This window comes from Bombus fervidus, chromosome 4 (genome assembly GCF_041682495.2).
Source record: "Bombus fervidus isolate BK054 chromosome 4, iyBomFerv1, whole genome shotgun sequence".
NCBI lineage: Eukaryota > Metazoa > Arthropoda > Insecta > Hymenoptera > Apidae > Bombus > Bombus fervidus.
This window is the reverse complement of record NC_091520.1, coordinates 12,199,660-12,211,930: the sequence shown is the minus strand read 5'-3', so window position 1 is coordinate 12,211,930 and position 12,271 is coordinate 12,199,660. Positions and strand designations below refer to the sequence as shown.

Here is a 12,271-nt window from a genome sequence, read left to right as displayed (position 1 = left end):
TTGGAAATGTGCATTTGATTAATATTGATGGAAGCTATCAATTTTTTTAAGGATAAATTTGAAAAGTGAATGGCAGAAGTTGTTACATTGTAAGGTAGTTGAAAATGTAACTGGTGTCCAAGAGCTCCAATTACTGTGACATTTCTCTAGTGAGCGAAAGTAGTCTATCAAAGTAACTAGGTCTCTTGAAAATCAGTCAAACCCATTTCAATTACCCTACTATACTAATTCTCTCCCCATTCACTTTTTTTTTGCGTCTGTTTAAATTTAGATCCTTGAAATTGAAGTGCTAAAATATTAGTCTCCAAAAAAGTATCATCTCCTCCGGTATTGCTATTCGCGCTTCTTCCAATTTGTACAACTTCCCTCTACGTTCCTTACTTCTATTCATTTTCAATTATTACATTTACATCCATTTAAATTGACACCTTGGGAACTAACATTTCAGCGAGTAAAAATAATTTATTCAATCTCTTCAAAATACTACTCTTAAAGATAAAGTTAGTCCACCAAATATAATTATTCCTACTTCTTCTTTCGCTTCCAATTTTTACAACTTCCTTCTACTCGTTCCGTCAAGTATACTCTCAGTTACTCGATATCTTATTGAACAAGGAAGAAGAAAGTTTTATCGCGAGGTTTTGTAACACGTTTGGTCAATAGCCTGCAATATTGCGTTCGTAGTAATTAGCCTGAATTTTGAGTAGCTTATTGTGGATCCATAGAAACGGAAAGGAACGAGGTATTCGCACGCACTCGCGATATTTTCGACAAACCAGTTTTTCATTACGTAACACGTGTCTAGGTTATCCGGAACACGTACGTAAATATCGTGGCCATTAATCGTGTTCGAAACTGTTAATCCTACAAGAACATTAGTCATGGTCTTTCGTTCTGTGTATATATTTCTTCAACTCGACAATTATATAATTCGCGCATTCGATATTTATATTGAAAGATTTTCGCTGAATCAAGGTCATTCGACCAGAAGGAGAACTGACGTCAGAAATGGCTTTACCAGCGACATTTTCATCTCTGTCGAAACTTCAACACCGCTAATCGATTATCGTTGTTTCATACTTCTTCGTTAACTAGCGCCAATTCGCGGTCATTAAGGCGCTTATTGCAGACGTGAGATGAGAAATTGTGGCACGATGGAGTACGACGCTAATTTGATGACACGATGATGTTGATTTCCTAACTTTAGGCTTAATGTAGATCAATGGTTCAGCGTTCTTGCAACTAGAGAGATGGAATCTACGTAGAGAACTGTCTCATTCTCTAACATTTTTCTTTTTTTTTTCACCTTTATTTCTTCTTACATTTTTCAAAATATATTGAAATATTCGAAGCTCTTAGTGCTCTTTACTTTTTAAGTAAAGTTATATTATTCGATTCGTCACGAAATCACAACCAAATATTGCTAATTGAACGAAACAGATAAAGCACGGGGCAAAGAAGCTGATAAAAATCCAATTTTCTTCGTTTTCGAAATGACAACTAAGAAATTTTAACTAACGTGTGCCACTATGCTTCTGTTATTTTACATATATTTGCATATTAAATGTATTACGTGCACTTTTACATCTACAAACTTCCCGTGAATGCAGAAAACTCTGCGATCCACTATTGATGCAGTGCACTCGAGTGATCTCTAATGATCTGCTAAATTACGCCGATTTTCCAATACCGATGCCTGCTTCAAGGTTGAATAAGTCTTTCCATCTTCCGGAATCGATCGTTGTCACATTTCCGTACTTTGTGCTCAACGAAACGACGCGTGAAAAACGAACTATTATTGCACAACCCTCGTTTCGTAGTTAATCGAACAGTTTCGAGTACCGTTGCAGCTCGATTGTTTTCGTGCAAACGACCAGTTCTCGAACTACGGTGTTGGAAGTAATTAGAGGTTCCTGTGTATAGGGAATGGTTTAAGTAATAGCTGTGAAAAAAGGGTATTTCAATGTTTAACAGGTTTCTCTGGTCTGTTATATTAGTTAAGTTTTACGATACAGTTTGTGTGGCAAATTTGTATGCACATGGAATAGCGTGACATTAAGCAGATGGGAATTTTAAATTGGAAATATCGAGAATGATATTTTTTAGCAGCGAAATATTGCTTATTCAATTGAATGGTAATTTACTGGATAACAGAAATGCTAATCGCCAGGAAGGATATTACAACTGTCAAGTCATTATGAGTTCGTACTTTTTTAAATACTTGTCTGACGTTTTTGCGACGAACTTTTTCTTTTAAACTAATCCGATAGTATAATATTACCAACTATAGTATACTTAAATCTGAAACAAGATAAGTTAAATATAACTTTTAAAATGAGATATATCCCAGAGAGGAACATTATAATAACCTAGCAGTCTTCCTAAACGTCGTTTCAAATTATAACGTGCTGTTATACTCTGCAAGAGAAGATTAAGAAAAGAGATAAAAAATGATAGAAGAATCTACCAGAAATTACTACGATTTCTACATCATGCGATATATCAGGATTAATTCTGACAAGCCACTCTTTGAAAAAACAGCCCATATTATTTTCTAAATATAAAAGGAACAAAAGTCTTCGAGATCCAGTATAGCTATCGATCAAAACTTAGTTCTTATTTAAAGAGCTAGAATACCGAAACTTCCAACACGATGTATTCGATCCATCATCTTATTTTACGAATCCCTCTTCCACGAGAACCTGCTCAATTCATTTGCAAATTTAATAAAATCTTTCAAAATACCAACTAAGTCTACGAACACGTCTGCAACGATGCATACAAAATTAGTTGATCGTTAAGATAACGACTATGATTACAAGATGTTCACGACACTCTGGCGGCATGAACAAACTTCTTTGACCCATGAACAAGGGAACAACACGAGTTGTTTCCAGACGTGAACCATCGACTGTTCAGACCGCGGAACTTCTTCCGGTTTGTGTCATAAGATATTCCTGCTGCGTTTCTCTCGGCATACAGATTCAGGCCTTTCCTTTGTGGCCACATGCGAGTGCAATGATCGACGTCCGATCAACCGGAAGCCTGTATCGATTCCAATACGTTCACAGATACGGTATGAGAGGGGAAGAGGCAATGTCAACGCGTTAGATGAATGTGTAGGACGTTATTGAGGAATTCTTCATCCGGTTTGAATCGTGATCAATGGCTATGTGTTTGATGATCATTGAACGAGATTGAGTTATCAATATGCTTTGATTAAATTGATTGGAAGCTTTAAGATAGGAAAATGGGGTTGAAAGAATGTCAATAGGTAGAGATGTTTTTTCGACGTCGCGATAGCTGTTAACCCAGTTATGTCTATTATCTTTTCAACGGTATGATCGAACTGTGGTTTTTGTTCCTATTTTGACATACTCAACAGCGTGTATTTAACATCGTTCTACTTGGCCAGTTAGAATGATAAATTAATGGAACTATGAATAGCGAAGAATAACACTAAATAGATATTTGATTAACGCAATGTTTATATTATCAAGTGGATGTCAATGTTTAGATACGAAATAGAGGACGACATTATTATTCGTAATTGACAAACGTAAGATGATAATCGATTTTCGTTAGATGAACAAAAATATTATTTGTTATATTTGTTCAGTATACAAAGGAAATTAAACCGCGTCAAAAATTGGACAAGTTACTAAAAACTACTGAACTGATATTCTGCAATTACAGAGTATTAAAATTAAGTATCTTAATGGATACACTAAAATATTCTATCGAATATTTTGTTCCAAAATGTACGACGAAAGTAATCTACCTACTATCGAAGAAAGGCTTACACTTTCCGTAGTTAAAAGCTTGTTGAAAGATATTTCAAGTTGTACTTACAATTAAAAAGTTTCTAACTCCGATTCCTCGTGTTAATCAACAGGGGAGACATGTTGCGCTTGGTGAGAAAGCAGGCGAGAAAGTGTAATCGAATTAGCCGATGTTCTAAGGCGCAACGTTCATTTCCATTTGCTCAGTTAACAGTTCATAAATCCCGAATCACTCTGGTATTCGATGCTTCGTCACGAAAGATCCTATCGTAAACTCGTTCAAACGTGCAAGCGTCCCTTCAACTAGCCTCGAAAAGTTCGCTCTCACGCAAACCCATCAATGCGAATCAAACTTTGAGTTCTTCGCGGATTAACGAACCGAAACTTACGAATGAAGTTCGTTATGCTTTATCCACGCAGGCATTACAATTTTCCGAATAATTTAATCGGTTGTTTAATTGTTTATTTATTGGAGAATACAGACGGATGACAAATTAGGATGGCGATATTAAAATTCTTGCTGCCATTTCGCTGTGCTTATAACAGACATCCATTCTGGAGTATAGTAGATATATTATATTACATCTATTCACGTTTCTCTTATCGAGTATGATCTCGTTTCCCTAAATTATAGTGTTTTCCGTACTTTTCTCTGAAAGTTCCTTCGTCTGACATTGCAAGTGCCAATACTACTTATCAAGTAATTATTCTACTTTTATAATAATTCGTATGCAATTTGTTCTTTTCATATGAAGATTCCAAAAAAATGAGATAAATTTGTTATGTTACTTTTGCGACATATAAATAGAACATTTTGAAGCTTTGTATTGTATTTAGGAAAATAATGCAATTAAAAGTTAGCGACCGCGGATGTGGTTTCATTCATGATAAAAACTTTACCGAGGGATAAAAACAAAGGGATTCGAAAGGTAATCGCGAGAGGGTTATCGCGTTTCGTTTTTTCTGTTGTTCGCGTGCGACAATTTTTAGTTAACATCATAAAAATTGTGCTAAAACGTGCCGTAAAAGCATCGATAAGTCCGTTAAAGCTGTAAGTTCGAGCTGAGTTTGCACGCGATCGATTTTCTGATATGCGTTGCTTGAGTAAAGAGCGCAGACGAGCGTAATCGGGTCTGAATTGAATCAGCGATCGAAAATCACTGAATAATTGCGTGGGCTTTTACTATTGCAAGGAAAACAAAAATAATAGCACAAAAGGCATTTTCTTATGTTACACAGCGTTATTTGTCTGGCTATTGTTCGATAGAAAATCAAGAAAAAAGATTCTTTCTGCAAACATATTTATCTTGATGTCTTTTATGACGTTTCCCATTGCAATTCAATAGAAAAGTGACACAATTTAATTATCTAAGTAATTTATATCGAAACGCTGTCTTGTTCTCTTTGAGACCATTTAAAGTTTTAAAAAAAATTTCTGTACTCGTTATAACCACGATAAACAGTTCAAAAGATCGCTATCTAATTGCCAACATGCTGCATGTAATTATACAAATAGTCGCAAAGAACACGAAACCTTTGAAGAAGCAAACATGTGAAATTTCTGAAAGGTCTTCGTTAAAAGTTGCCTGTTTAAAATTTCCTGATATTTTTCGGAGAAAAAGATGGAAAAGAAAAGTACCTAAAGATAAAGAGCCCCGAGTCAGTTCACGTAGCTCGAAAAATGGCTCGTAAAAGTGGCCGAGATAACTCGGCAAAAATCTTACGTAACGATTCGCCGTGCTCAGTCGAACACAATGAGATGACGATACGCCATTTGCATCCTGGCTTCAAGGATTCGTGTTCGCAAAGGCGGTCGAAAGGACGCGTTTACTTGCAGTTTCTGGCTGTTCGAGCGGAAAAACCAACGATCTTGAGTCGGCCATTAGCCACGCTAAAAAAAAGGTTGCGATTCTTTTACTGCATCGAGATCGTGCCTTGATATTCATTTTTGAAAGCATTCGAGAGTTATTTACGAAATAAAAGATCTCAATAACGAGTTGAACGACCGAAAAAAAATTTTCAAGCAAAAAACATCGGTAGTAAATTAAACTGCAACCTCCTTCAAGCATATTAAACGGTATTGTCGATGCTTTTATGTTGATAAGCAGGTGATTTTCGGTCGTAAATTTCGCTGAATTTTCCAGCTCGTTGAATTTATCTGTCTGTTAATGACATGAACGATGCGACAAGAAAAGTTACGTCCTACGATTAAGTAATATCTGATTTTCTGAAGATGCATTAAAGTCAAATCAATAGAAAGGGAAAGTTTGCGATATCGAGTTTGTGGGCAATTCGACGGGAAAAGAGGTAAATTACTTTTCAATGGGCGCCATATTCAAAGTTGAATTTTATTAGGCAATGAAACTGATTTAATATGACGAGGCTATGTGTTGTTGTTGTCTTGGGACTCGAACTTGAAGAGCAACTAGAAGATAAATTTGTTTTGATGAAATTGAAAAAAGAAGAAATCGAAAGAAGCCTCATTGGATCGTAATATATTCGGATTCGTATGTTCGCATTTTAACAAAATTTCGATTACCATATTATATCGTTTAAATTACACGCTTTATTTGTACAAGTGTCACGATGCACTGACGAGATCGTCATATATGACTTCGTATTGTCGTTAGTATACGAATCACGAATGCTGAGTTTGTGCATTTCATTATGGAGTAATCATGACACGAATTTCGCGATGACCTTTCCACCGTCACGCGGTTGATTGCTCTAATTATTCCGGAAAGCTGTTAGGGATCTGTTTTCTCAAGGATGGTTATACAAATCGAATAATCAAGACTTTGTCGTGTTTTCAGCCATTCAAAAGTCGTCTGACGAGTTTGCTTCTTACAAATACTTCGATTTCGTTGACAGTCCGTACGATTGACACTGTTGTGCTAAAAGTCATTACCGCGTTGCTAACCTTTTAAACATAAAACGTTTTATTTTAGTAAAGTTGATAATTTTAATTTTCCTGCGCCTTTTTATTCAATTAACAGACATATTAGTAATTCTGAAAAGTTGAATTTTATTTTTTATAGAACCCCTTGATTTTTTATTTTTCAAGTTGCTGAAAACATACATACGGTTGTTTTTGCGAAAATTAATATTTGCTTTTGTCGAGGTGGAAATATGAATACATAATAAATTTATGCATGAAATGTTATGCGTTCAAATAAAACTAATCGCAGGGGTCTTTTTTTTTTGTTTTTACTACATTTAATTCATACGTCATATACTTAATTGAAATAATTTCCATATGACTCAATATACTTTAACATCAGCAATTAATTTTGATCAACTTCGACTTTAATTTGTTTCATTATTCCACATTTAGAAGAATTACCTGTTTTATAATTCAAAAATTCCAGGAACAGAGTTGTTACAGTTTCACGTTTCGCTTGAAATAGTTTATACATTAACAAATTTTTCAACAGGATGCTTTTAACTTTTTCCAAATACTAAATTTCTGTTTCTTACAACTCTCATGGTACTTTTCCCAAATTTAGTCTCATATAAAAAGAAAAATCATACGAATACTCTGACTATTCATGATGGCCAATTTTAAAGTTTTCATATTTTCGTTATAAACATATTACGTCAAATTTGACATTTCCAATGCATCGTTTCGACTCTATTCAATCGTGCATAACATTTTTCCAAGATATTAAAGTTCGTAGAGCTTCTCGTTAAGTTCCAAGTTTGTAAACTGTTTCATTGATAATATGGAAGTGCAATTTCTTAAATCTCTCGAAATAGAACAAATTGCTTCTAGTTTCTATCAACGCTGGTCGAGCAAGTAGACCCATAAAGGCGTGGTTTCCTTCAGTTTTCAAATAAGCGAACGTTGCGTGACTACTTTGTTGATTATGGCCTCTGTTCATACGAATACATCGATGCTTTGCTGCATCGTTATTCAGTAAAAGTATAGTAATGGATCAATTACTGATGGTTGAAAGGAATCGTTAGAGCACTGTCGCCACGATCTTGGGGACTCGTATAACTAGTTTTTTTAGATGTACCGATAATCAAGCTTGAACACACGATATCTGCGAACGCAGGATAAACATTAAACGAGGATGAACATAGTGAAATTTAATTAACGTGTATCACATAGGGCGTCTATAGCCACTCATTGATTCACATAGGGAATCTTCTATTTTTACAATTAATATTAATACTATGTTTAAAATTAATATGGAAGTTCTCGTATACGTATATTAGTGTGGCAAATTTTATTCGAAATTATTATTCATCGAGGTAACATTTATTTTTAACGTTTATCGTACGTATTCTGCGATTGTTATTCGATTAAATATATTCGCAATTTTCGTAAAAAAATATGCTATACTTTTACTGATTAAATAATTTCATAAACTTCGAAGAAAATAATAATTTGAATTTATCGTAGAAAGTGGTGCGTAAGCTATTTGAAATTATTTATCCGTATACATGGATTTTGATGTCCAGAAAGATCAGTGCTACGAAACTTCTAACTTTGTTTTCTCTAACGACAAACGCAAAATTTGCAATTCTCTTAAAAAACGTAATATCGTACAATTTACCGCGCGTTAACAAAAGGTTTTTACAGAAGGCGATGCTTCTTGGAAAACACAGTGTTTTGCGAGAGTTTGTCAAAGGATTACGTAAACATATGAAATAGTATGTATCGGTGTATTGGGCGAATTTTTTATGCGGATCATGCTCGATCTATGATTCGTGCACGGAATAAGCGCATCGAAAGAACAGGTGATTTCTTACGGATATAAAAGGGTTTACGCCAACGCGATGCTTCTTCTTAGTATTATTGATCAAACACATGCAAGGCCTTTTATTCATTTTAAATATGCTTTCATCATACTTGAAATAACATCTCTTATAATAGGAGACAACTTTCACGAATATATTATATGTGTTGTACAAACATTACGAAATTTCGTCATTGTCACTGTTATGAAACTCGACTATCACGATCGTATTGATAAAGTTTCAAATAAACTTGAAAATATACGTAGAAATTACGAGTACTAAAAATTTTCGTAACAAGCGCAAGAAAATTATTATTGGACATTTAATAAAATCTTCGAAAGAAATAAAGTGGATAATCTCAAGTTTGAAACTAATTTGAAAATGCAATATAGAAATGACGACAAATTTTCGTAACAAGTACGAGAAAATTGTCACTGAATTCTTAATGAAATTTTCGAAACAACCAGAGTACATAATTTCCATTGGCACGTGGTGGCCAAAATTCGAACAAAGCTTCCCACGAAAGTTTCGTGACAAATGAAAGTTTCAAAGTGCTAGTTAATTATCTTTGAAAATCAATTATTGATGTACTATACTTTAAAAGTCTCTTAAGGTATTATCGAAGAAGTATTATCGTCAATGATAAGCAAACAGGATTAATATGTTTAATATTTAATTTGATCGATTACAGAGAAGGGGGACGACACGAGGCCAATTCAGCGCAGTCCACGCAGGACCGCAGGAAGCTCTTGAAACGAACAAGGAGCCTTGCGGTGATATCCGAGGACGAATCTCGACACGATCGAGAGGCGCATCACTTCAGGCTCGGGCAATCGACCTTCGATTTGCCTAGGAGGCATCAATTGATTCCACGAGCCAAGCTGATAGATCGCAATTCTTTGAAGGATAGGTATGTTAGAACAAACGTGGTCTCAGAAACGGCGATGAGATCATTCGGGAACATCCGTTAGTTATCGAACAAAAATGCTTGTAATTACGATCTCTGTATCCTTGTGATCTTATCGCAAAAAAGTCTTACGTCACTTACGTTATTGGTTTAATTATAGTAACTAAATATAGTTTGGAAAGTCTCGTCTACTGAAGAATCGCTATCGATGGTTAAATAAGTGAATCATCGCGATTAGAAGCATTACGAAGTACGTGAAATGAAATAAATTTTCGTCTTTGTGAAATTCGAGCGATTATGAAGGATAATCTGCTTCTGTCGTTTTGTACGAAAGAAATAACAATACGATCAAGCATGAAGAAGAGCAATGTATTTAAATCGCGTGACTCGCGTATTACAAGATAACTATCTTTCATTAAGAAACGCTAATTACCATAGAACGGGTTAAGCATAAGGAGCTTGTTCGAGCTTTTTAACTGCATGCAACAGCTCTGTTCGTAGGACACGATACTTTGTTTCGCCCAATCGTCGGTTTTTTTACACGTTCTTGTAGAGAATAATATCTGCTCGAAAATTACCATTCCAATCAGTTACAAGCTTCGTAGCCAGTTTAATCGAAACGGTGCAAATAGCAAAGTAATATCTGTAGTATAATTAAGAGAATCGTTTTTGCTGTTTACCGTACGAACAGAAAATTTAATTTCTACTGTTTAACGAATTCACCGATGCTAAAATATCGATATCCATAATTTTCTCTTCCATAATATCTCGTATAAAATTTTGAACAGGTACTATCTTCGTATACGTAAAGTCACAAATTGTTAATCGTTAATTGTTAATTTTAATCATTAATCAAAGAATTAAGGGTTTTTCACGACAAACATTTAACTAATACATCGTAGGAAAAATTTGTATTTCTTTTACGAAGGTACTGAATTTAAAATACACACAATATGTGCAATAACAATCAACGCGATATGTGCGCGAATAACAGCGAATGTATTCACTTCACGTTGGATAATATCGAATAGTGTTCGTTGAATTGGTCAATTCGAAGGGAAAGCTATGGCAGGTCGAATAAATTAACCAACCTGCAATTTGCCTGCTATGCCAAACATTTTCGAAATTCATGGACCAGCCAGAAACTCGTTTGTACATAGCATACAAGATTTTCTATATGAAACCAAGTCGTACGTCACTCAAGAAACTTTTTGTTTCCACCGGCTTTCCACGGTTCGCTGCAAAAGGTCTGCTAAGTTAAAGCCACATTAATAATGCAATCACCTGAAACAGGCGTACCGAATCCTTTAATTCTCGTCGTTTTAGTAAATGGAAACTCCAACTACTTGTATGTATTCCTCAATCACAAATCGAACAACAAAAACATCCGAGAAGATTCATAGAGAATAAATTTATCTCCGTAAACTAAAAACTTATTCGGACGATGCAACTGTTACTTTTCTCTCCGAATTGCACTCTACACTTTTGCACATATTGATCGATGTATTTCTTCATTTGCTATTGGTTTAAATCATTTTTATAGCGTAAAAGTTAAATACGTTATGTGAAAGAAAAAGAGTTATTATAGTTGAAGACGTAAGTTATTTAATTTTATCTGATAACATTTATTTTCTATCTACTATAACCAGCACAGAAATACCTTTGGTTTCAATTACGTGGTATATTATACAGCGAATGCTATCCTGAGATCTGATAGCTTCGATAAGAAACAGAAATAAATCCTACGAATCTTCAAGTTCCAGTTTATTTCAAAAACAATATCTTACGTTGTTACCATAACATTTCTACGTCTCGATTTAATGGTTTTCCAATGCATTTGTACTTTATATTTCAGACTCTGCAAGAGTCAACAGCATCTTTCGGATTCGTACGAACGATTCAACGAGGCGAAATCGTATCACTCGAGATCTGCTTGCGGCCTTCACTCGATTCCTTCGGGACTCCCCTCGTTTCCGGATCCTCTGCACTACACTCGAGGCAATCGGACCGATCCTGATCGATTGAACATCCTCGACTGGCCCGAATCACCGAGACGTTACCGCAGTGTGCAGTCGTTGGACACCGTTAGCGATTTAGTGGACATTGTCGAAGACGGCTGGCCAATCGAAGGAAATCGCAGTATCGATTGCATCTACACTCAGGTAGATCTTGCGTTTCTATTGTTCAAGTGATTTATATGAAGCGGAGATATTTGATGATTATCAGGAAACGGGATTCCTATGTTACATGTCATACAAGGTTAATTGATTGATTGTGAAATGCAAGCTAATATTCTTATAAAGCTAATTAAACGAATGGAATCCGAGTAGAAAATGTCAGACACTGAATATCGTATGTACTAAATTCTAGTGTTAATTCTAAATCAATGTTGACTTTAATATTGGTATCATTTGGTCTGTGTTTGTGAATCATTTGAATACTAACCGATACTACACGTATAAATTTCTCGTCGGGAGCATTTGATGCTTCCTATAGGATACATAGAGCGCGATCCTTATATCGCACTATACACCATACCCCATAAATTCACTCTTATCTCGAATAGTGTTTGAGAACGAGGATGGTCGCGTTTATCTCGAAGTTACGATGGAATATCGATACTCCCGCGACTGGTCCAGGATCTTCCTTCTTACAATTAGATTCTGATAAACATGCAGTTGTACTATACGTTTATTGCTCTGTTAGCTAATAATATATACAGCACAACGTGAACAGGTATACAATAATTTTAAAAGGAATAGAAAACATATTCATTCCATTGAATTCTGACAAAAATGGAGTTCTACTATACGTATATTGCTCGGTTGTTTGATAA

The 12,271-nt window shown here is 35.1% G+C and overlaps 3 protein-coding genes across 4 annotated transcripts in view; 1 reads left to right on the top strand and 2 right to left on the bottom strand.

Moving 5' to 3' along the window:
• The window catches only part of Mcu (mitochondrial calcium uniporter), a 78,601-nt gene that overhangs the window by 28,762 nt on the left and 37,568 nt on the right, over nt 1-12,271 (bottom strand). The window lies entirely within an intron of this gene.
• Nucleotides 1-12,271, bottom strand: part of Spec2 (CDC42 small effector protein Spec2) — a 58,061-nt gene that overhangs the window by 33,792 nt on the left and 11,998 nt on the right. The gene's annotated exons all lie outside the window — the stretch shown is intronic.
• The window catches only part of Jv (javelin), a 32,861-nt gene that overhangs the window by 16,020 nt on the left and 4,570 nt on the right, over nt 1-12,271 (top strand). For both annotated transcript variants that reach the window (XM_072001447.1, XM_072001449.1), the window contains 2 exons: nt 9,220-9,438; nt 11,291-11,597. In XM_072001447.1, coding sequence (XP_071857548.1) covers nt 9,220-9,438; nt 11,291-11,597 — 526 coding nt within the window. The remainder of the gene's footprint in view (nt 1-9,219; nt 9,439-11,290; nt 11,598-12,271) is intronic.